Source organism: Salmo salar, chromosome ssa13 (genome assembly GCF_905237065.1).
Source record: "Salmo salar chromosome ssa13, Ssal_v3.1, whole genome shotgun sequence".
Taxonomy (NCBI): Eukaryota; Metazoa; Chordata; class Actinopteri; order Salmoniformes; family Salmonidae; genus Salmo; species Salmo salar.
In genome coordinates this window covers 33,729,113-33,755,372 of record NC_059454.1, presented here as the reverse complement: position 1 = coordinate 33,755,372, position 26,260 = coordinate 33,729,113, and the positions used below count along the sequence as shown (strand labels likewise).

Sequence of the window (26,260 nt, the reverse complement as noted above, 5' to 3'; positions counted from 1 at the left end):
TTCTGTCAACCAGCCAAACCACCTGTGGCTTTGATTTTCACTTACAACACACGTTCATGCTTGCTGAAGCTTTCTGGGTCACTATCAAACTGCATCTATGTGAGTCCATGGAGTATGTTTATGCGAGTCCTAGGCTTAGGAGACCGTGAGTATGTAACACAAATACCTTCTGTATACTGCTGGTGCCCAGTATTTCATTACCTTTCTTCTTAGCCTGTTTTGTTCACATACAGTACTTAATTGCAGCCCAGAAGGTAGTCAATATATTTCACATCAGCCTGTGCATCCCATGCATCCCAATCAGCTTTGAATCAGATAATAATGACAGTAAATAATTGAGCTTGGTGGATATTCTAATCACTTTTCAATTACGGTTGGAATTTCTAGTCTCTCCTTCATTTACATTTTAGTAACTTAGCAGACGCTCTTATCCAGATTGACTTACAGGAGCAATTAGGGTTAAATGCCTTGCTCAAGGGCACATGGACAGATTTTTCACCAAGTCAGCTTGTGGATTCGAACAGGCGACCTTTTGGTTACTGGCCCAACGCTCTTAACCGCCAGAATACCTGCTGCCCTTCATCACACAACACACTAATTAAATCGTGTGGTTTGTTGCTGCCTCTGTTTTATTGTATTGTCAATGCTTCATTTAACCAACATACCATGTGGCATAATATATCAATGTAATCCATAGGTGGCACCACAGGTCCCAAAGTGGTGTGGCAAGAAAAAAAAATTCTGGGGCCCGTAGTTTTTCCTGATCTGGTATCTATCCAGTTAAATCGTCGGACATTATACAGTATGACCTGATTAATCTGTTGTAAAAAGGTTTAATATGGGCTATGATGGGGCCAGAGTAGTAGTCTTGCCCTTTGCAACTGTAGGCCTATTGAAACATTAACTCACAGTCTATGTCAGCTATAGTGTTTATTGATCAATTCCAGTTAATAATTTCGGATTGAAAAAGTGTAGTTAGTCGAGTCAGCCCAAGTTTGAATATAAACCAAATTTATAAACCATTCACAATTTTTCACAAACAAAAGGACTATAAATACACAACGTTACCACTTTGTTTACCCTGGCCAGAGGGACAGGGGGCATAGTATAAGAGTGTCCAATCAAAACACATGTTTTGACCAAGTGGTAAAATACCGTGTGGAGAATCCTCTAAGAAAACCAATGGTCCAAACCGCATGTCTCTATCATAATTCATTCAAAAGTTATCAGCGTTTTTAGCCTTGTAGGATGGGCAGAATTAGGGTGACTAAATCAATGGAGGCCAGTGAAAAAAAAGTGGTCAGAAATCAGGAAAAATGCATCGCTTCAGCTAGGCTGGATTCTATGCAAGAATTAAGGCTACTGGCTAGTAGGTGGCAGAATGGAGTGCTCGGGTTTGGGTGAGCATAGCCTGAAGGTATGGAGGGGCAGTTCCTCTTGCTGCTCTGTAGGCAAGTACCATGTTCTTGTAATGGATGCGAGCTTTGTGACATGGGAGAACTTGGAAAGGTTGAACACCAGGCAGGCGCAGCGTTCTGGATAAATCGCAGGGGTTTGATGGCACAAGCGAGAATCCCAGCCAACAGTGAGTTGCGGTAGTCCAGACGGGAGATGACAAGTGCCTGCATTAGGACCTGCGCCGCTTCCTTTGTGAGGTAGGGTAGTACTCTACAGATGTTGCAGAGCGTGAACCTGCAGGAGCGAGTCACTGCTTTGATGTTTGCAGAGAACGACAAGGTGTTGTCCAGGGTCACGGCAAGGTTCTTTGCTCTCTAGGAGGGGGACAACATGGAATTGTCAAACGTAATGGAGAGAGGTCTTTGAGCGGGCAGGCCACCCCGGGAGGAAGAGCAGCTCTGTCTTGTTGAGGTTGAGGTGGTGGGTCAACATCCGAGTTGAGACTATGCAGCTGCTGTTGTTAGTAGCCTTCAGTGATGTGCTATCACGCTTGCTAAATAAATACTGGTGGAAAGTGAAGAACGCATAACGCGCACCAACACTTTGTGCATTGTGCCCTGGCCGGTGCAACATGTGATTTCTGTGAATCTGATTGGTCAAGACACAGAAAGAGCATGTAGCAGCACTCCAATGTGACGGACAGAAATTGTGCTTGAGTTGACAAATCATGAGCCAAATCAGTCAAAAGAAACAGTACTTAGCCCCTCTTTTTAACATTTAGCATCTATATATTTTATTAAACTAAATCAAAAGTGGTATGGTGCTGCCAAACCTGATTGAAAAGTGCTCTGACTTAGAATATGTGGATAACTACAAATACGTAGGTGTCTGGTTAGACTGTAAACTCTCCTTCCAGACTCACATTAAGCATCTCCAATCCAAAATTAAATCTAGAATCAGCTTCCTAATTCTCAACAAAGCCTCCTTCACTCATGCTGCCAAACATATCCTCAAAAAACTGACCATCCTACCGATCCTCGACTTCGGAGATGTCATTTACAAAATAGCCTCCAATACCCTACTCAATAAATTGGATGCAGTCTATCACAGTGCCATCCGTTTTGTCACCAAAGCCCCATGAACTACCCACCACTGCGACCTGTACGCTCTCGTTGGGTGTCCCTCGCTTCATACTCGTCGCCAAACCCACTGGCTCCAGGTCATGTACATGAACCTGCTATGTAAAGTCCCCCCTTATCTCAGCTCGCTGGTCACCATGGGAGCACCCACCCGCACTCCAGCAGGTATATCTCACTGGTCACCCCCAAAGCCAATTCCTCCTTTGGCCGCCTCTTCTTCCAGTTCTCTGCTGCCAATGACTGGAACAAACTACAAAAATCTCTGAAACTGGAAACACTTATCTCCCTCACTAGCTTTAAGCACCAGCTGTCAGAGCAGCTCACAGATTACTGCACCTGTACATAGCCCATCTATAATTAGCCCAAACAACTACCTCTTCCCCTACTGTATTTATTTATTTATTTATTTATTTATTTATTTAGCTCCTTTGCACCCCAGTATTTCTACTTTGCACATTCATCCACTGCAAATCTACCATTCCAGTGTTTTACTTGCTATATTGTATTTACTTCGCCACCATGGCCTATTTATTGCCTTTACCTCCCTTATCTCACCTCATTTGCTCACATTGTATATAGACTTATTTTTCTACTGTATTATTGACTGTATGTTTGTTTTACTCCATGTGTAACTCTGTGTTGTATGTGTCGAACTGCTATGCTTTATCTTGGCCAGGTCGCAGTTGCAAATGAGAACTTGTTCTCAACTAGCCTACCTGGTTAAATAAAGGTGAAATAAAAATAAATAAATAAAAGTGCTGTGGCAAATGCCGCCTCGCCACAGGTTTTCCGGCAGCCCTTGTGTAATCTGAGTACAATGACAAATCCAGAGTATGCTGGCTTCAATATCAGTGTTGGAATAATTACCCAACAGTCATACTTCAAATAAAATCAAATTGTATTTGTCACATGCGTGGAATACAAGCCCATACCAACAATGCCATTAAGAAAATACCTAAAAAAAAACTAAGAGATAAGAAAAACAGATAATAAAGAGCAGCAGTAAATTACAATATCGGGGCTATATACAGGGTTAGCTGCTGATTAGCTGTTCAGGAGTCTTATGGCTTGGGGGTAGAAGCTGATTAGAAGCCTCTTGGACCTAGACATGGCACTCTGGTACTGCTTGCCGTGCGGTAGCAGAGAGAACAGTCTATGACTGGGGTGGCTGGAGTCTTTGACAATTTTTAGGGCCTTCCTCTGACACTGCCTGGTATAGAGGTCCTGGATGGCTGGAAGCTTGGCCCCGGTGATGTACTAGGCTGTACGCACTACCCTCTGTAGTGCCATGCGGTCGGAGGCCGAGCAGTTGCCATACCAGGCAGTGATGCAACCCATCAGGATGCTCTCGATGGTGCAGCTCTAAAACCTTTTGAGGATCTGAGGACCCATGCCAAATCTTTTTAGTTTCCTGAGGGGGAAAAGGCTTTGTCATGCCGTCTTCACGACTGTCTTGGTGTGCTTAGACCATGTTAGTTTGTTGGTGATGTGGACGCCAAGGAACTTGAAGCTCTCAACCTGCTCCACTACAGCCCCGTCGATGAGAATGGGGGCGTGCTCGGTCCTCCTTTTACTGTAGTCCACAATCATCTCCTTAGTCTTGATCACTTTGAGGGGGAGGTTGTTGTCCTTGCACCACACGGTCAGGTCTCTGACCTCCTCCCTATAGGCTTCCTCGTCGTTGATCAGGCCTACCACTGTTGTGTCATCAGCAAACGTAATGATGGTGTTGGAGTTGTGCCTGGCTGTGCAGTCATGAGTGAACAGGGAGTACAGGAGGGGAATGAGCTCGCACCCCTGAGGGGCCCTGTGTTGAGGATCAGCGTGGCGGATGCATTGTTACCTACCCTTACCATCTGGGGGCGGCCCGTCAGGAAGTCCAGGATCCAGTTGCAGAGGGAGGTGTTTAGTCCCAGGGTCCTTAGCTTAGTGATGAGCTTTGAGAGCACTATGGTGTTGAACGCTGAGCTGTAGTCAATGAATAGCATTCTCACATAGGTGTTCCTTTTGTCCAGCTGGGAAAGGGCAGTGTAGAGTACAATAGAGATTGCATCATCTGTGGATCTGTTGGTGCGGTATGTCAATTTGAGTAAAGATACCTAAATAGAAAATAACTTGAGTAAAAGTCAAAAATTATTTGGTTTAAAATATACTTAAGTATCAAAAGTAAAAGTATAAATAATTTCAAATTCCTTATATTAAGCAAACCAAATGGCACCATTTTCTTGTTTTCTTAATTTATGGAAAGCCAGGGGAACACTCCAACATTCAGACATCATTTACAAACGAACCATGTGTTTAGTGAGTCCGCCAGATCAGAGGCAGTAGGGATGACCAGGGATGTTCTCTGTTTAGTGAGTCTGCCAGATCAGAGGCAGTAGGGATGACCAGGGATGTTCTCTGTTTAGTGAGTCCACCAGATCAGATTGATAAGTGCGTGAATTTTACAATTTTCCTGTCCTGCCAAGCATTCAAAATGTAATGAGTACTTTTGGGTGTCAAGGAAAATGTATGGAGTAAAAAATACAATATTTCCTTAATGAATGTAGTGAAGTAAAAGTAGTCAAAAATCTAAAAGTACAGGTTCCCCAAAAAATTACTTAAGTAGTACTTAAAAATAGTTTTACTTAAGTACTTTACACCACTGTTCAATATAACATCCTACATAGTTTGGATTGTAATAAGGATCAGTGAAAATGACCATGCTCTCAGTATCATTAAACTGCAGGATGTAATGGTCTGGCGCATGGAGACTTGGAGTGCAGGGAGCTTTTTGAGTTGAGCACTCACAAGGGAAAAAGTCAGCAGTACAGCACTAGGTGAGAGGAATGCTAATTGGACATGTCATGGTTTGGTGGGTATTCATAGATTGCTTTCTGTTGCCACGGCGAATAAGAAGCCAAGCAATAAGGGGGGTTCAGCAAGTTGGCATGGCAGCTGGATGGTGTGTTTTTACCTCCTGGCAGAGGTGCTTGGAAAGATGCAGTACATGACCCTACCATATTGTCTGTCTATCTGCGAAAAGCAGTGGGTTTGGAGTTTGCTGCTTTAGTTTAACTGAGCTCAACCTACTGTACAAAACATTAATCTAATCTGGGAAGCCTACACATGGAACTCCCTTTCTGGAGGCTCCCCGTGGTGCAACCTAGAGGCTCCAACCTATAAATTGCTGAGCAGGCTGAACTCTCCTCATATGAACTTCTCCTCCACAGAGCTGAGCAGGGGAAGCTGGAGGGCTCTGCAGGGGCACTCCTCCGCTTCCTCCGCCACTGGTCTCTCTCTAGGACATACAGTATGATGGGCAGCAGCTTGGAGCCGGCAGACGAGCGAGCCACAGTGGCACAGAGAGCGGTAGGCATGTCGGTAGTGATTACATTCAACCCCAGCGGGGGTCAGAGGTCAGGCTGAGCGTGTGCGGCCTGCTCCCTGCTCAGAGCTGACTGTATTCCCAACGCTGTTCTACGCCCACGCCCACTGGTGCTCCAGGCAGTCATGCTCACTTCTACTTCTCAGTTCTCTCTTGTTTGTTCAATTTCTAGCTATCTTTCAATACTGATTCATTTTCCCAACCGCAACACTTTTCCAATCACATTGGAGAAATTGTTTTAGTTTAGCCAGAAAGATGAAACTAAATGTGGCCACGGTGCCCATTTCAGGACAATGACACTTGTAAACTGACAGAGGGTGTAGGGTCAGCAGGACGGGCATCATCAACACATGAATCGGAGTCATAATAATGACAAAAATACACACATGAATGCACGTACACACACGTGAATACACACACACACAGACACACACACACACACACACACACACACACACACACACACACACACACACACACACACACACACACACACACACACACACACACACACACACACACACAATTTATGCACATGGGGGGTGCATAAAGAAACAATGATCCTCTATGGCAAATGTAAATAAATACATTTCTGTTTTCTATTAAGATATGAATTCATCAACATGGATAATTCATTCAGAAGCACTGACCTGTTTCACTTCCCAATATTTTAATTATTCATGCGCTTTACATTACAAATCAGTATCCACTTATTTTCAGATTATGCTGCCAAACGCCCATCAATAAGGGGCAGATTTGAGGCCAGGGAGACAGAGATGAATGGCCTAGAACTCTTTGCCAGCAAAGAAAAAGAAACAATGAATCATTCCTTCCAACGTCCCAGGCATGGCTTTACTGCTGCCATGTGAGAACACTTCTCAACCTTCATAACCTCACTTTGAAAAACATTCATACAACTTTCAATTCTAGAAAAAGAGAGAGAAGACCTTTTGATCTCTAGCAGGTTCAACGTTTCTCAAGCTTTACCACCGCATGTTTAATTTATTCATGTTAGGCTATTTGATGCTATATGTTATTCAGTCAACTGTCAGATAAACCATTCTGTATTTGTTTGAGGTCAGCTGGGTTAATGCAAATGGGAAAATTGAATTATTTTATATGTACAGTATGATGTGTATGATGGATGATGATGGTCATAGTACAGCCAACAATTTGTATCTAATTTTCCTCGTAATTCATGACTGGATTCCATTCTTTGGGCCAAATGGCCATTACTATTATATCTAAAAGATGTTTGATCTGTAGATGGAATGCTCAAATGGAACAGCTCTTTTATGACTGTCTTTTCCTTTCATTTGAATTCTGAATGGTCACAACAAGATGAACTCCCCTGAAAACTACCCGACCACTCTGCCTCTAACGCTTCATAAGGAGATACAGCTAAAATGGTATAATGCCATACCTGAAAAACTCTTAAGCATATACAGGATGTGTGAAATAATACTGCAGAGATAAAAGCACTCAAAAGCTACAGGGTAATTTCCAATGAGTTCCCCTGCTTTGTTTGGTTCAGCTGCTTGAACATAGCAGTTTATTTGAGGACTGACATCTGCATATCCACATAAAGGGTCAAGTGCCATTCAAGCTCTGTTAGTGTTTGCATTGCACAGAGATAGAATCCTTTAACAGCAAACAACCGATTCCGCTTTCAAGCCAGTAAATGAAAGTGCAACACTACTGTTGGCTTAACACACAAAAGCATGGCACCTATGTTAAGTGATTGGCCTCATTGCAATAGGGTAAATTTAAATCAAATGCAACATGATAATGAATTTAACTAAATGTAGCTTTTCCAATGCCCATAAACCTATGGATCCTGAGGGTTTGTGAGCCAAAACATCAGGAAGTTTCCAGACCCAACCAATGATGTCATAATAGGTTCCTGATTGCAGGAGCCAATCAAAAATAATATTTAATTAAATAAGACCAAGCATACATGTGGAACAGTGAAAAGAATGTTCAGGTGAGATAGAGATGACTCACCGTCTTCGCGGGACTTCTGTATGAAGGCGTCCACACCACTCTCTCCATAGTTGCCCTCTGATGCTACTGTGGAGACATAATTCCAGCGCATGGCTTTGACTATGTCCACCATTGCCTGTGCCTGGTAGGTGTCCGGAGGCACGACGCGGGAGAAGAAGTCATAGCGCGTGTTATCACTCAGCTCCGGAGCCGTGGAGGCATAACTCACCTGGGGGATCTGGGGAGAGAGAACAAGAGGACATGGTGTGAGCACATACTGTAGTTCCACTTTATAGTATCGATATATGCTGGAAGGAATGATGGGAAGTTAGTACATCTCAATTGTCTCTTATTGAAGACAAGTTGTAGGTCATTTCTAATTTACAGAAGTAATCCCTGTAAAAGGCTTTGTGAGTATGCAGTCAGCTCTCAGTGCTTTCATATTAGTCCAGAGGACTCCTGACTTATAGAATGTAGAGGCTTGATTGGCTGTGTTAAAAGCGGACACCCTATTTGAGAGATAAGTGTTATTAAACTAGTAAAAGTAGTTTGTAAGGGGTCATTTCATATAAAGTACATTTTGTTCCTAAGGGGAAAGGTCTTTGGTGGGCTGATGGTAACATAATTGAGCAAAGTATATCAAACATTTATGAACTATCAGGATTGTTTTATTAACCACCCCACCCCTCTCATCTCTTGGATGCTGATCAATACTATCAAATGGTAAATGAAAAGCCAACCAGTTAACACAGATGCTATGCTTTTGTGTGTTAAGCATAGTGTTGCACTTTCATTTACCTAACAGTAACTGGCTTGAAAGCGGAGTCGGTTGTTTGCTGTTAAAGGATTCCATCTCTGTGCAATGCAAACACTAATGGAGATTGAATGGCACTTGACCCTTTATGTGGATATGCAGATGTCATGGTGAGAGACAGTCCTCAAATAAAATGCTATGTTCAAGCCTACACCATGCTACACCATGGACAAATTATGCAACATAGAGATACATTTTGGGTTCCACATGCATGCTTGGTCTATTTAATGAAATATTATGTTTTGGGTTTATACATTTTATATGGGAATATTTTCAAATAGCATTTTCAATGACGAGGTATGATTTTCTGTTCATTCAGGTGACTGATGAGTAAATGAGACATCAGGACTGAGGTGAGAACCTGGATTTTACTCCATAGGGTAAACCTCAGTGGTTACTGTAGTAATTATCTGTGGTATTACACTTCTGTACACTGAAATATTGACAACTAAGGAGTGTTGAATGCTACTATTTCAAAAATGAAGAAAAATGTCTGTCTGTTCACTCCCACATCTATGTGCACAGACTTTGTCCAGCTATGATGTCATATACTGTAGCCCTCTGCAAAAATGAGCACAGCATTTCTCAAGAGTGTCAAGACAACTGAGATTAAACCTCAAAGTTGAGATGTTGTAGACAAAGTGTTATTCCACTTCAAGCTGCCCTCAAGCCAATCAAGTAGCACCAAAGCTATAATAAGCTAATTTAAATTAGATTCTCACAGACTAGAAGTGATTCATTTGGGGGTGAAAAGTGTTAACAGACAAGGGCCTTTGTTCCAGGGCCTGTGATAACACATTTTAAAGTAACTTGACAAGGCAGTCTTGTGTTTTCACAAGGGCAACATTGTTTTTAGTTTTTTGGTGGAGAGAACAAGAATATGGTAATAACATAAACTGTATAGTTTTGGTGATGTATATTTGTCTACAAGAATACAATTCAGAGTAAAATGTGCATCCTTGATAACATATTTTACAAACATATTCCCTTTATGTCTCCTTGAAATGATGTGCACTGTGGAGCACGTAGTCTCTCTAGACGAGTTGCCTTCCACAATGTACCAATGCTCCAGCTTATACGTCTGTAGAAGTTCTGCCGTCAGTTGGGACAGAGGATGAGTCAGAAATGGGAGGTGCATCAGAGGTGCCGTATTCACTTGTTGCTCTAGCTAAACAGGACCACAATTCCCGCCTGCATTTTAAGCCCCGCCTCCCCAAACTCATGATTCGTCTGTCTGATAGTTTTTTTTTATTATTATTGAAATGTCCCAGGGAATCAAAAAAGGGGTAGCTGCAGCCCAATATTGTGACCGGAGTATGGGCAAGTGGGTGCGTCGACAGGAAACTAGTGGGCTCGTGGAAAGGAGTGGGTGCGTCGACAGGAAAGTAGTGGGCTCGTGGAAAGGAGTGGGTGCGTCGACAGAAAAGTAGTGGGCTCGTGGAAAGGAGTGGGTGCGTTGAAAGGAGTGGGTGTGTCGACAGGAAAGTAGTGGGCTTGTGGAAAGGAGTGGGTGCGTCGACAGGAAAGTAGTGGGCTCGTGGAAAGGAGTGGGTGCGTCGACAGGAAAGTAGTGGGCTCGTGGAAAGGAGTGGGTGCGTCGACAGAAAAGTAGTGGGCTCGTGGAAAGGAGTGGGTGCGTTGAAAGGAGTGGGTGTGTCGACAGGAAAGGAGCGGCTCGTGGAAAGGAGTGGGTGTATCGACAGGAAAGTAGTGGGCTCATGGAAAGGAGTGGGTGCATTGAAAGGAGTGGGTGTGTCGACAGGAAAGGAGTGGGCTCGTGGAAAGGAGTGGGTGTGTCGACAGGAAAGTAGTGGGCTTGTGGAAAGGAGTGGGTGCGTCGACAGGAAAGTAGTGGGCTCGTGGAAAGGAGTGGGTGCGTCGACAGGAAAGTAGTGGGCTCGTGGAAAGGAGTGGGTGCGTCGACAGGAAAGTAGTGGGCTTGTGGAAAGGAGTGGGTGCGTCGACAGGAAAGTAGTGGGCTCGTGGAAAGGAGTGGGTGCGTCGACAGGAAAGTAGTGGGCTCGTGGAAAGGAGTGGGTGCGTCGACAGGAAAGTAGTGGGCTCGTGGAAAGGAGTGGGTGCGTTGAAAGGAGTGGGTGTGTCGACAGGAAAGGAGCGGGCTCGTGGAAAGGAGTGGGTGTATCGACAGGAAAGTAGTGGGCTTGTGGAAAGGAGTGGGTGTGTCAACAGGAAAGTAGTGGGCTCATGGAAAGGAGTGGGTGCATTGAAAGGAGTGAGTGTGTCGACAGGAAAGGAGTGGGCTCGTGGAAAGGAGTGGGTGTGTCGACAGGAAAGGAGTGGGCTCGTGGAAAGGAGTGGGTGTGTCGACAGGAAAGTAGTGGGCTTGTGGAAAGGAGTGGGTGCGTCGACAGGAAAGTAGTGGGCTCATGGTAAGGAGTGGGTGCGTCGACAGGAAAGTAGTGGGCTTGTGGAAAGGAGTGGGTGCGTCGACAGGAAAGTAGTGGGCTCGTGGAAAGGAGTGGGTGCATTGAAAGGAGTGGGTGCGTTGAAAGCGCTCTGCTATAGGTCAGACAGTTTGGAGTTTTGAAGCCAGAGGATGACTCTGAGTCGTACATCACTTTCGATTTACAGAGATAATTGTACATTTTCAGTTATAAAACAGAGAAGTGTTTTATTTTTAATTAAAAGTACTAATGATGGGCGTACTATTGCTTCACCCTGATATTGGCTACTAGGTAGACTTCCCATGCCGTTGCTGGACAGAAGCGCTTGTCAAACGGGAGCTAAGGACACTGTGTCCAAAACATGCAGTAGTTGTTTAGTTTTCATGCAAGCATTTTCAGGCATATCCTATCACTATGTCCCACAGTTATACAAAATATCACACGCGAGTAGAAACGTTAACATTGTTTGTTAGAGTTTAAAGTTACATTGTCTCACCAAACTGTAGCCTACTCACCACAGTGGATTGATTGATTGTGGACCGATTTGGAGAGTGAGAGCTGGTGAAGCCACATGGTTACCCAGCAAGTGTGCACGTGGTCAGTTTTCCTAATACATTTATTCTATGTTATCTCTATGTTATAATATGTCCTGATATTAGGAAATGTATTGGCCATTGATATGATGACATTTGATAAGCATTAATTGTGATGGGAATTATAAATGTTACATTGATGAAATACCTGTTTAGGTGGTCTTCTAACCTTTTTGGGTTTCTCATTTCAGAAGAGTTTAGTGTCATGTTTCCTCTGGGCTCTCAACTGAGGAATTATTGATGATCTGTCTAAGTTATAGTTGCTCCGTCTAGTTTGAAGGTGCTCTGCCTTAGAAGCCAGTGGTAGCTTCTGTATATTTGCCATTTAGATTATTGTTTGTTGTTTTGAAAGTATGTGTCAGTGTTCCTCAACATCTTGTACATATTTTGGATCCATCTTCACTCTCTGCACCTGTAAATAAATACCACCATTTTGCAATCGAATCCTGCGTGCCTCTTGATGCTTCTCACCCCACTGACAAGACCCTGGGTCCACTATTGATCTCGTCAACCAGTCCTATAATTCCTTTTTTTCCAATGTATGTATTAAATAATGATAAGTCAAATGGTTTCCATATAATTTGTGTTTGTGCCAAACAATCTACTGTAATAATAGATCTTGATTCACTCTGCTGACTGTACTGTTGTAGTGTCAGTGCGGAAGTCTTACAGACTGCCTCAAGTGCTGAACACTTTTCCCACTTGATAAGTAATCTCTATTCCTGCTCGCTCAAGTAATTTCAGATTTACGATGGTCAGTGATCTTTCCGTAGCTTCTTCCCTGCACACTTTGGGGTTTAACTGAGCATATTTTATGACACTCAATAATGAGTTTCATGTTACAACATAAAATACAAAGACACCTCTTCTTATGCTGATGCACTTTTGATTGGCCCCAAGTCCTTGTGGGTTATAAATTACACTACTAGACAGTGAAAAGCTCTAGTGGGCAGTAATATTTGATATGTGTATATACAGTATATTATATAGTATATATACACACACACACACACACACACACACACACACATCACATGCTACTCATAATAAGACAAAGCAATTAGCCTATTATAATGTTTATCTGACTCCATAAGATAAATAGCAATATTTTTAATTTAACCTTTATTTATCTAGGCAAGTCATTTAAGAACAAATTACAGACTGCTACTCAATAGTGATAGGGGGAAAAAATCTATACAATTACATATCGCAATATTATTTGGGAACCAAAAAAGTGTTAAACAAATCAAAATATGTTTGGATGTGATCCTGGTTATTTGAAGGAAGATCATGACTGCTGAATGACCCTGATACAGACATCCTAGATATGACTGACAGTTTAGTGAAATCGGCCTGATCTCTCTCCAAATGTTTTCTGTCACAAGGCTACAGCTACAGCCTCCAGGGTTATTGGCATATGCTGTCACCTTGAAGAATCACCAGGAAGAGACCGACGGATCTGGAGAGACAGATGTTGACTTAAGTAAGTTTTCAGAATGTTTTAACCTCTAAAAGTCTAAGCCTTAGAGGGGGTGACTATGGAATTGTTTTAAGAAGGTCATACCATGGATAATTTAGCTATTTGATTTAGAATTGTCAGACCCCTGTAGGTATCCCGCCAAAATAAAACAATTATTTGAACACATTTAAATTTGGCCTTTACTATATAGCCCATATAAATGCATTGAATAACACATTCACAAATGGCAAAAAAATACAGTAAAAAAATAAGCAATATGGTTTTGAAGTGTTTTTCCTTTATCTAGGAGATATAAGAAAGCTCAGGAAATGTGTGTTTTTTGGACACATACACTACATGGCCAAAAGTATGTGGACACCTGCTCATCTAACATCTCATTCCAAAATCATGGACATTAATATGGAGTTGGTCCCCCCTTTGCTGCTATAACAGCCTCCACTCTTCTGGGAAGGCTTTCCACTAGATGTTGGAACATTACTGCGTGGACTTGCTTCCATTCAGCCATTAGAGCATTAGGCACTGATGTTGGGCGATTAGGCTTGGCTCGCAGTAGGCTCATCATAAAGGTGTTCGATAGGGTTGAGGTCAGGGCTCTGTGCAGGCCAGTCAAGTTGGAAAGGTGACATCCTATGACACTGCCACATTGAAAATCACTGAGCTCTTCAGTAAGGCCATTATACTGCCAATGTTTGTCTATGGAGATTGCATGGCCCTGTGCTCAATTTTACACCCCTGTCAGAAACAAGTGTTGCTGAAATAGACTAATCCACTAATTTAAAGAGGTGACAACATACTTTTGGCCATCTCGAGTATTTAAACCCCTTTTTATTGGCACAAAACTACCTCCATACCTTTTTGAAAAGGTACCGGGTTACCTTCAGATGAGTCCCGTGACACTTAAATGGAGAACACCATCATGTGTGTGAGAATCTCATCTTTCCATAGAGTTTGTAGCCAAAACGGTTCGGACCAGAGCCTAAAATATACTTTTTGTTCCATCAGCCACTGTAGCAGGTAGATGAAAAGATCTACCAGCCACTCAGATTTTTTACCAGCCAAAATAATTTCTCACCATAATTACAGCAAAAAACGGATGACCATGCTTTGTAATGTTTCTAAAACAAGAAATGTATTAGTAAGAAGTAATGTGGTGTATTGCTCAATTTAATACAAATTTTTGATACCTGAGTCTTTTAACCAAAATATCAGAGGAGAAAAAATGTTCAGCTACCCCTTTTAAGGGCGGGAGGTTACCGTAGTAATGGGGCCACTGGAGTCATGTCAGGTGGTATCTGTGAGTGTGTGAGATTTGGGATGTGATAAGTAGTAGACAGTGTCGACAGAGTCTCTTCGCCATCAGTTGAAGCAGCAGATTTAAACTAACATTGAAAAACAACTGAGCTTACGAACAAAACATTGTAAATAGCCAAGAAACACGAGGAAAGTATCACTTTGCTGATCTATCAGCGCTTCACTCACAGTAAGCAAAGCTGTTGCTGTACGACGTGGGATGTAGGATTCAGATTTATTTGTGTGATTAGCAGCTATAAAACATAAGAGGTACTTCAGCATTTTCCTGCTAGAAATCGCAACTCATATGCTCATACTTAACTTTTGACTGTATTTATATTCACAAATGCGAATGTAATGCTCGCACTGTAGAGACCAGCAAATTGACCACCCGCCACGGTGGCTGGTGAAGTAGACATTCTTAACCGCCAATACCAAAATCTACCTGCATCTGGCCGGTGGCAGGTGTTCATTTTATGCCATGGTTCAGACAGAAGTAGGCACATCGGCGGTACCAACTGCAGGCGAGACCTGTGGGGCTTGTGGAGGTGGTGGAGCAAAACAGACGACACCATCGTGTGAGTCTCATCTATCCATAGTGGCCATATTAGATTGGAGGCCAAACTGTTCAGACGCGACAGAAGTTTTAGTGAGAAGACCTATTTTCAGGAATGTCTCATGGTCTGACAAACACCGCTGTAGCTTGGCCACCTTCCACCGCAGATGCGGAAGGCCGACATAGGCGGACGCAGATATTTCTAGCTTATGTGGGACGAAATCGTCCCACCTACTCAACAGCCAGTGGAATCCCGTGGCGCGTTATTCAAATACCTTAGAAATGCTATTACTTCAATTTCTCAAACATATGACTATTTTACACCATTTTAAAGACAAGACTCTCGTTAATCTAACCACACTGTCCGATTTCAAAAAGGCTTTACAACGAAAACAAAACATTAGATTATGTCAGCAGAGTACCCAGCCAGAAATAATCAGACACCCATTTTTCAAGCTAGCATATAATGTCACATAAACCCAAACCACAGCTAAATGCAGCACTAACCTTTGTTGATCTTCATCAGATGACACTCCTAGGACATTATGTTATACAATACATGCATGTTTTGTTCAATCAAGTTCATATTTATATCAAAAACCAGCTTTTTACATTAGCATGTGACGTTCAGAACTAGCATACCCACCGCAAACTTCCGGTGAATTTACTAAATTACTCACGATAAACGTTCACAAAAAACATAACAATTATTTTAAGAATTATAGATACAGAACTCCTTTATGCAATCGCTATGTCCGATTTTAAAATAGCTTTTCGGCAAAAGCACATTTTGCAATATTCTGAGTAGATAGCCCAGCCATCACGGGCTAGCTATTTTGACACCCACCAAGTTTGGCCCTCACCAAACTTCGATTTACTATTAGAAAAATGTGATTACCTTTGCTGTTCTTCGTCAGAATGCACTCCCAGGACTTCTACTTCAATAACAAATGTTGGTTTGGTTCAAAATAATCCATAGTTATGTTCAAATATCCTCTGTTTTGTTCGTGCGTTCAAGACACTATCCGAAGGGTGACGAAGGGTGACGCGCACTATCCAAATGCGCTACTGTTTTGCAGCCAGGGGCTCCAAAGGCATCATTCACCGTTTTGCCGCCATCTGAGAGCCTATGGGAGCCGTAGGAAGTGTCACGTTACAGCAGAGATCCTCAGTTTTCAATAAAGAGAGTGTAGAAGCCCAAGAAATGGTCAGAGAGGGCACTTCCTGTAAGGAATCTTCTCAGGTTTTTGCCTGCCATATGAGTTCTGTTATACTCACAGACACCATTCAAACAGTTTTAGAAACTTTAGGGTCTTTTCTATCCAAAGCCAATAATTATATGCATATTCTAGTTTCTGGGCAGTAGTAATAACCAGATTAAATCGGGTACGTTTTTTATCCAGCCGTGCAAATACTGCCCCCTACCCTAGAGAGGTTAAACTGACGGATTTTGATGGGGATTTTTTTTATGTTACTTAGATTGATGCATGTGTATGACAATAGACTCCTAAGGATGTTTTAAGGCAGAATGGTTTGTATATTAATTTTGTGGTTATTAGGAATGCAAGTTTACACAGTAGCAGTAAAATCTATTGATAGATGTATACATCTGGTCATATTCTAAAATGTAAACAGAAGTCCCATCTTTGTATACTGAAGCTACAGTACCACTATGAGTCTGTTCACACTGAGCTGTAATAGCCATTGTTCAGAGTTCATTTTCCTGCATATAGCCTATCCTGAATTATTTATTTGAAACAGGGTGAGGGGTGGTTACCTTGGGAGAGAGATATGTGTGAGCTATGACGCATGCTGGTGAGTTCAGCTCTGCGTAATATGTTCCGGAATGAACTAATGCATTTTGCAAGTCTGTAGATCAGAGGCTCCTCGGAGGCTAAAACTCTACAGCACAGGAGTACAGTTAACCTGGACGAAACCTTACTCATACTGTACCTGCAACTACAGTACAGTATTCCACCAGCATGTGTCATTCCACTGCGGTCTGAAAGCAGTCTGACTGCGGCAGAGCTATCCTCCTCCCCTCTCCTCTCCCTGCCTCACACTGTGGTTGGCTTTGATGTGTTCAGTTGCAGCTCCCATTGATCCTGACACTAGTATGTTCACCCCCGCAGCCACTATTGGAGTACAAACCAGCTGTGCCCAGTGCCTGCAGCCCCTTACACCCACGTCAGTCCTCCTCTCGCCCCCTCCTCCTCCTCCAACCGCGAGGATGTATCTGTTAAATTATGCAAATGAACAACATGCAGCACCTCGCATTTCGAGTGGCACATGCAAAGTAAGGCACTATTTAAGTATGGTAATGTCCCTTTACAAACATTTTTTAAATAAGGGACATAATCTTACTCCTTAGAATGTTAGAGCAAAGATGTGTCACAACTCTTCTTATGCGAGGAGAATACCATTAGCTCATCCATGTAGGTGGATGTCTTACAATGCACAGTGCATTGTACTTGATGTGTAATGACTGATTATACAACACGAGATGAGTCAGGCGGGAATGGTCCATAGTCCTGTCACCTCAACTCCTTGGTCTATCCTGACAACAGGCCAAGTCTTCCTCGATTCCTGAACAGGCTACTGTGTGTCTCTCTGGCCACTCTGTGTGTCTCATAATTGGAAAGCTCATGGGGACACAGAGGCTTCAGTCGTGTCTGTGGTATCTGGCACATGTCCAGAGGGCTCCACAGGAACCGACAGAGGTCATCAGACTTAAACATCTGGCTGTGACTGAGGGGGCACAGAAGGACAGGGTGGTGAAACTATCCTGCTGGACACTGATTCATGGAATCTGTTCTCACACCAAACTTTGCTTCACTTTTGTCTACTTTGAGGTTAAGTGAAACTGTTTCCTGTCTCCTTTTGTAAGGAAAAATACATGTGCTGGCCTCATATTTTTGTTCTGGCTTTGAAGTCATGGGGAGGGTCTATGTTCTGCTCTGCCTCCTACCTGAACATCATTAAAGGGGCTGCTAAACTGTATTTGGAAGCTGCTAACAATGTCTTATTTTAGAGCACTTGAATATTCACTATTTCCCTTGCATTTAACTCATCAATGACTTTCACCTACATCCAACAGAGCTTCTCTAGTTACAAAGGATGTGATTGCATTGTACTGCACTTGTATTTCACTTGGTTTGGGATTCTTGTTCTTATCCTTGTGTTTTTTTACCTGTGCTTTTATGTTCCTTTGAAAGAAAGGAAAGAAATATATAACATACAGCAGTATATCAAAAACAACAATGGACTGTTCCTGTCACACATGGTGTGTTTGGTGTCCCACCCACGAGGCTCACTCAGGTTTTCATCCCAGGGGAGCTTGTCTAAAACACAGATAACAAATCAAACAGGATCCCTGCTGACATCCCGCTTCACTGTACTCTACCTGCAAGACTCGCTTCCATTGTTCCTCCATAAAATAACAGTTCTTAGCTCTTCAATTGTGGAGAAAATGGCTGAAAACTTTGACTAAAGGTGTATGGGATTATCCAAATCAAGTATTACCGAGACTATGAAACATAGAATTAAAGTTTTGGGATGCTTCTTAAATCTGGTAATAGCAAATGGACTCCCTAATAAGAGTTGGAGGTGGACAATGACAATAAGCTAAATGCTTTTATTAGCTAAATATGAAAATACATATGTTTTTGTTGATTTTTTCAAGCAATGTATGGTGGTTCTGCCATGACAACCCTCAGAAATATATCTGCCAGATAAAGTGGCTATAGATATTTAGGGACTCTGTGTAATGTTTCATTTTTCACCTGAGGGATTTTTCCTCCTGTAACAATTACTGAATTTCAGCATCCTGTCAAGAAGCAAGACAGGCTAAGCTTATCATGTTTTTTGTTTGTTAGATTTCTCTTTCCCTCTCTGGAGTACAGTGAAAGTACTGAAGCGTGATGTTCTCAGTAATAGAACACATACTGTATACTTCCATGCTTTGACTCAAGGAATTCAACACCCCCAGCCAAGCTCCTCTCTGACCCATGAGAGAAAATGAGTATATACAAACTAGAGAAACCTTTGTTTGGATAGAATATTGTACAACATATACATATAGCCCAGAGAATGCCTTGTCCATCTAAAAGCAAAGGCACTGCCTGGTGTACCAATGTGGCTTGGAATTTCTATCAAGATCAAGGACAGATACCTAAAACCTATATTTCCGTTTTCATTTGGGGATACAGCGTCCCCATCCACTTCCTCTAGTACTAAACCAGCAAAGATTTTTGCCCTCAAGAGCCAGGTGTTCCCTGACCCTAGGTTGAAGATACCCAGGTTAGGACAAGCTAATAATTCCATGAGGAAGCTTTTTAAATAAACAGAATGATTGGACCAGCGCCATTACTAACTAGCATTGCTGGTGCCATTGTTTAGAATTCTTCCTCATTGCTGCAAAGCGTTATGGGATATTAGAATCCTCTTGTCTTAGCCTTTGTTATCTTCAACCTAGCCCTAACCTAAACCTGATCTCGACACTGAAAACTGACCTTTCCCACAGATTTGTTATGAACGTGACCAGAATTTAGAAATGAACCACCTTACCCCACCTCTCCCCTCAACCCTTTCTCATCCCTCCCCATCCATTGTGGGAGAAATTACAGTGATGGAGTCTCAAGCAGATGGTTTTATGCAGTTTTAATGTTCAATTCGCTTGCTTTAAATAACTGTGGCTTTTAAAAAATGCAATGAGTTCATTTGGCACAACATCAATGCTGAAGTAATAATGCTCATTTGAAACCTACAGAAATATTATACCGTACATCTGCACTGTGTGGCTGGCAAAGAAAAATCAAAAGCATTCGGGCTGGCACTGAAACTCTAATTTGCTTGGTGAATATTTCAGTCAAGACTATTTGTCTGACAGGCAGTGAAACAAATAGAACAGGTTTATGACTTGAAGTGATTAATGTCTATTGGACATGGATGTCTGAGACTGGTGAAGTTAGCTACCAGTCTGGCAGTCTATCCAAGGAATTGTGCTTTACTGCTGTCGCTATATATCCTTAATATGAGATGTGGTAAAATGACCATCTGAGCCTGATACCCAGGAAAGGCTATGTCTGTGGCTCTCTTTGTCGTGGTATAGAGGGACATAGGGATTCTGTCAGACGCCCCCACACACCCTATACCACAACAACAGTTCCACCTCATCCCTCAGGCTGTCAAGCGCCCAGTAGGGGGCTGCAGTCGCCAAGGTAATGGGCTAGATTCTTATTTGGCGGTAGGGGTCTTCACACCTGTCTGTCAGGTTCAGTTATTGGCAAACCCTGTCACGGCAAGTCAGTCTGCTCTCAGCCAGCTCTCAGAGGGGCCCTGCTGAGCTGAACACCACACGTTCCAGCCTCCTCAGTCCCCGGGTTCAGGCTATACATCAGGGTTCCCCAACTGGCGGCCCGCACTGATTATTTTTTTTTTAATTGGGGGGGGGGGCATTAAACACTGTAAAAACACCGGTATTCCCACGCATAATAAAAGTATTCCCACGCATAATAAAGAGATATATGTGACCGTATACAAAAGTAAGCAAGATTTGAAATGATTAGGCTTTAGTCAAATATGATATCAGTTTGGGCTTCTTGTGGTCAATTTGCAGTCTACAAAATATTTCTAATTATGTTCCAGTCCCCTGACCATCCACTCAAGAAAATATCAACCCGTGGCTGAATCTAGTTGATGATCCCTGCTACACATGATAGAACCTTCAGATACCTTCAGACAAGGAGCAGACGCCTCCATTAAAATAAGAAGCCACCAAGGAGAGGTAGCTAGCTACTAGGTGGGATTCAAGGTCTCCCATCCCCTGGTGTTTGAATGACACACAGTGAGGGATGCTTTTCAAAGGAAGGAGAAGAGGGTTGTTCTACAGTGGCAATGAAGTGTCAACAAATGTTTGCAATCATCCAAGCAGCAATATCTTGGTCATAAAATGGTATGTTTGCTCTGTCTCAGGTTATTAGAGGAATGTTAATATACATTTCTCCAGCCTGTACTACTAGTGTTGTCCATCCTGGTTATACTGCTAAATCACAGAAGGTTTTTACTTCAACCAGTAGACTCTTTGGCTTGACCCTACCCTTACGGAATGCCACAAACCAATTTCCCCAACTGAGACAGTAACTGCTATTAGTACTGTATAATCCTGTGAACTACTGGAACCAATCCACTAAGTCATATGAAAAACCACACCGGGATATTTCCATTTCCATTTTTTATTAAAAGTCTGAGAAATTAATATGTCTGACAATGAACTTCAAAAATGTTTGATAGGCACCTGTTGCTACCCGTCTTCACTTGCCACCTGTTGCTACCCGCCTTGACTTTTTCCACATTTTGTTATGTTACAGACTTATTCTAAAATGGATTAAATAGTTTTTTCCGCTCATCAATCTACAAACAATACCCCATAATGGCAAATCAAAAAACAGGTTTTTAGATTTCTTGAAAATGTTTTACAAATGAACAACTGAAATATCACATTTACATAAGTATTCAGACCTTTTACTCAGTACTTTGTTGAAGCACCTTTGGCAGCAATTACAGCCTTGAGTCTTCTTGTGTATGACGTTAGAAGCTTGGCACACCTGTATATGGGGAGTTTCTCCAATTCTTCTCTGCAGATCCTCTCAAGCGCTGTCAGGTTGGAGGGGAGCGTCGCTGCACAGCTATTTTCAGGTCTCTCCAGAGATATTGGATCGGGTTCAAGTCCGGGCTCTGGCTGGGCCACTCATGGACATTCAGAGACTTGTCCTGAAGCTACTCCTGTGTTGTCTTGGCTGTGTGCTTAGGGTCGTTGTCCTGTTGGAAGGTGAACCTTTGCCCCAGTCTGGAGGTCCTGAGCACTCTGGAGCAGGTTTTCGTCGAGGATCTTGCTGTTCTTTGCTCCGTTCATCTTTGCCTCGATCCTGACTAGTCTCTTAGTCCCTGCCACTGAAAAACATCCCCACACATGATGCTGCCGCCACCATACTTCACCGTAGGGATGGTGCCAGGTTTCCTCCAGACGTGGCGCTCCCTTCGACCTCATGGCTTGGTTTTTGCTCTGACATGAACTGTCAACTGTAGGACCTTATATAGACAGGTGTGTGCCTTTCCAAATCATGTCCAATCAATTGAATTTACCAAAGGTGGACTCCAATCAAGTTGTCAAGTTGTATAAACATCTCAAGGAAGATCAATGGAAACACGATGCACCTGAGCTCAATTTCAAGTGTAATAGCAAAGGGTCTGAATACTTATGTAAATAAGGTATTTTTGTTTTATTTGTAATAAATTTGCAAAAATGATTAAAAACCTATACAAACAAATTATACGGTAGGGAAAAACATGTATTTAATCTATTTTAGAATAAGGCTGTAACGTAACACAATGTGAAAAATTCAAGGGGTCTCAATACTTTCTGAATGCACTGGAGTGAGTGGTCGTGCTGCACCTCGCTCCGCGGGTAATATTACATTTAATTTCATTACATTACATTGGAACGATTTGATTAGTGTATTGTTAGCTAGCTAAATAGTTGTATCTGCTGTCTTTGTATCAAGGATAAAGGTGTAGCTCTGAGGAACTAACAAGGTTAGCTAGCCAGCTGTATTCGTTCGCGCCGTTTTCGAAACGGCGTCAACACCATAACACCACAGCTAGCTAGCCAACTTATATTACATTTCATTACATTACATTGGAACGATTTGATTAGTGTATTGTTAGCTAGCTACATAGTTGTATCTGCTGTCTTTGTATCAAGATAAAGGCGTAGTACAGAGTAACTATCGAGGTTAGCTAGCCAGCTACATTCTCTAACATAGTCAACAACACGCCCCCTGCTAGCTAGCTAACCCTACCAGCTAGCTGTATCATTTTTAGTCAATAAGATTTTTGCAACGTTAGCTTAACTTTCTGAACATTCGAGATGTGTAGTCCACTTGTGTAGCTAGCAGGACTGACTTTGTGTTAGCTAGCCAACGTTTAATTACTTCTGCGTTATGAACTAGACACAGACACGAATGATCCATTGGTAGCTTGTTGTTACCAAGTATTGGTGCTAACCGTGTGTTATAGGATGCTAGCATGCTAGTTAGCTACGGCGTCATAGGACACGGTGCACTAGGTGGGTTTTCACGGAAGAATACTGTACCAAGTTATCTAGCGGAATAAACTAAGTTTGAGCCTATTCCTGGAAACACTGAACCACTGTAGTTTACATCAATTTTAATTTCTAGTGGTAGCTAGAAAAGTTATATTTTAGCGTTTTAGTGTTTCAGTGAATTGTTAGTGAGGGAGGCCCTGCTCTCTCGCTTCCCCAGTTGTTTAGTTAATTTTTCTCCTTTGCATTAGCGTAGCATCTCCTGTAGCCTATCAAATATGTGTCGGTCTATCCCTGTTCTCTACTCTCTGCACAGGCCGTTACAAACGCTTCACATCGCGTGGCCGCTGCCACTCTAACCTGGTGGTCCCAGCGCGCACGACCCACGTGGAGTTCCAGGTCTCCGGCAGCCTCTGGAACTGCCGGTCTGCGGCCAACAAGGCAGAGTTCATCTCAGCCTATGCTACCCTCCAGTTCCTCGAATTCTTGGCGCTGACGGAAACATGGATTACCACAGAAAACACTGCTACTCCTACTGCTCCCTCCTCGTCTGACCACGTGTTCTCGCACACCCCGAGAGCATCTGGTCAGTGGGGTGGTGGCACTGGAATCCTCATCTCTCCCCAAGTGGACATTCTCTCTTTCTCCCCTGACCCATCTGTCTATATCCTCCTTTGAATTCCATGCTGTCACAATCACTAGCCTTAACATCCTTACCTTAACATAAAGCTTAACCTCTTGGGGCTAGGTGGGACGCTAGCGTGCCACCCGTGGTGCACTCCATCAACAGCAGGTGCATTTCAAGAGCGGCAAATTTGAATCCAAATAAATGTCAAAATTCAAATTTTTCAAAAATACAACTATGTTACACCATTTGAAAGATAAACATCTCCTTAATCTAACCACGTTTTACGATTTCAAAAAGGTTTTACGGCGAAAGCATAAATTTAGAGTATGTTAGGACAGTACATTTACAAGAGTTGTGTGTAATGTTTTGTCAAGTCAAAGACAGGGTCACCAAAACCATAAAACCAGCTAAAATGATGCACTAACCTTTTACAATCTCCATCAGATGACACTCCTAGGACATTATGTTAGACAATGCATGCATTTTTAGTTCTATCAAGTTCATATTTATATACAAAAACAGCGTTTTACTATGGCATTGATGTTGAGGAAATCGTTTCCCTCCAATAACCGGCAGTCAAGTCAGCGTCAGAAATTAAATAATTAAAATTAGAAAACATTGGTAAAATATTATATTGTCATTTAAAGAATTATAGATTTACATCTCTTGAACGCAATCAACTTGCCAGATTTAAAAATAACCTTACTGGGAAATCACACTTTGCAATAATCTGAGCACTGCGCCCAGAAAAATACGCGTTGCGATACAGACTAGACGTCATGTTGGGGAGATCTAAAATCGAAAATACTATGTAAATAATCCATTACCTTTGATTCTCTTCATCAGATGTCACTTCCAGGTATCACAGGTCCATAACGAATGTAGTTTTGTTCAAAAAAGCTCATCATTTATGTCCAAAAATCTCCGTCTCGTTAGCACATGATGTAAGCCAGCCGGACTTCTCGTCATGAACGAGGGGAAAAAATATATTTCCGTTCGTTCAAACATGTCAAACGTTGTATAGCATAAATCATTAGGGCCTTTTTTAACCAGAACATGAATAATATTCAAGGTGGACGAATGCATACTCTTTTATAACGTATTGGAACGAGGGTACCCAACATGAAGTAGCGCGCCAGGTGTCTAATGGGACATCACCGTTCCATGGCTCTTGTTCGGTCAGATCTCCCTCCAGAAGACTCAAAACACTTTGTAAAGGCTGGTGACATCTAGTGGAAGCAATAGGAAGTGCCAAAATATTCCTAAACCCCTGTGTTTTTCAATGGGATAGGTTTAAAGTCAATACAACACATCAGGTATCCACTTCCTGTCAGAAAATGTCTCAGGGTTTTGCCTGCCAAATGAGTTCTGTTATACTCACAGACACCATTCAAACAGTTTTGGAAACTTTAGAGTGTTTTCTATCCATATATAATAAGTATATGCATATTCTAGTTACTGGGTAGGATTAGTAACCAGATTAAATCGGGTACATTTTTTTTATCCAGACGTGCAAATGCTGCCCCCTAGACCCAACAGGTTAACATCCTTACCATTTATCGCCCTCCAGGTTCCCTTGGAGAGTTCATCAATGAGCTTGACGCCTTGATAAGTTCCTTTCCTGAGGATGGCTCACCCCTCACAGTTCTGGGTGACTTTAACCTCCTTACGTCTACCTTTGACTCATTTCTCTCTGCCTCCTTTCCACTCATCTCCTCTTTTGACCTCACCCTCTCACCGTCCCCCCCTACTCACAAGGCAGGCAATACGCTTGACCTCATCTTCACTAGATGCTGTTCTTCTACTAATCTCACTGCAACTCCCCTCCAAGTCTCCGATCACTACCTTGTATCCTTTTCCCTCTCGCTCTCCTCCAACACTACTCACTCTGCCCCTACTCAGATGGTATTGCGCCGTCGCAACCTTCGCTCTCTCTCTCCTGCTACTCTCTCCTCTTCCATCCTATCATCGCTTCCCTCTGCTCAATCCTTCTCCAACCACTCTCATGATTCTGCCTCCTCAACCCTCCTCTCCTCCCTTTCTGCATCCTTTGACTCTCTATGTCCCCTATCCTCCCGACCGGCTCGGTCCTCCCCTCCTGCTCCGTGGCTTGGCGACTCATTGCGAGCTCACAGAACAGGGCTCCGGGCAGCCGAGCGGAAATGGAGGAAAACTAGCCTCCGTGCGGACCTGGCATCTTTTCACTCCCTCCTCTCTACATTTTCCTCCTCTGTTTCTGCTGCTAAAGCCACTTTCTACCACTCTAACTTCCAAGCATCTGCCTCTAACCCAAGGAAGCTCTTTGCCACCTTCTCCTCCCTCCTGAATCCTCCTCCCCCTCGTCCCTCTCTGCGGATGACTTCGTCAACCATTTTGAAAAGAAGGTTGACGACATCCGATCCTCGTTTGCTAAGTCAAACAACACCACTGGTCCTTGCTCACATTGCCCTACGCTATGCTTTGACCTCTTTCTCCCCTCTCTCTCCAGATGAAATCCTGCGTCTTG

The 26,260-nt window shown here is 42.8% G+C and overlaps 1 protein-coding gene across 1 annotated transcript in view; it reads right to left on the bottom strand.

Moving 5' to 3' along the window:
- LOC106567287 (metabotropic glutamate receptor 4) overlaps window positions 1-26,260 on the bottom strand; it is a 331,632-nt gene that overhangs the window by 121,147 nt on the left and 184,225 nt on the right. The window contains exon 3 of the mRNA XM_045693162.1: window positions 7,909-8,125. Within this exon, the coding sequence (XP_045549118.1) occupies window positions 7,909-8,125 (217 nt within the window). The remainder of the gene's footprint in view (window positions 1-7,908; window positions 8,126-26,260) is intronic.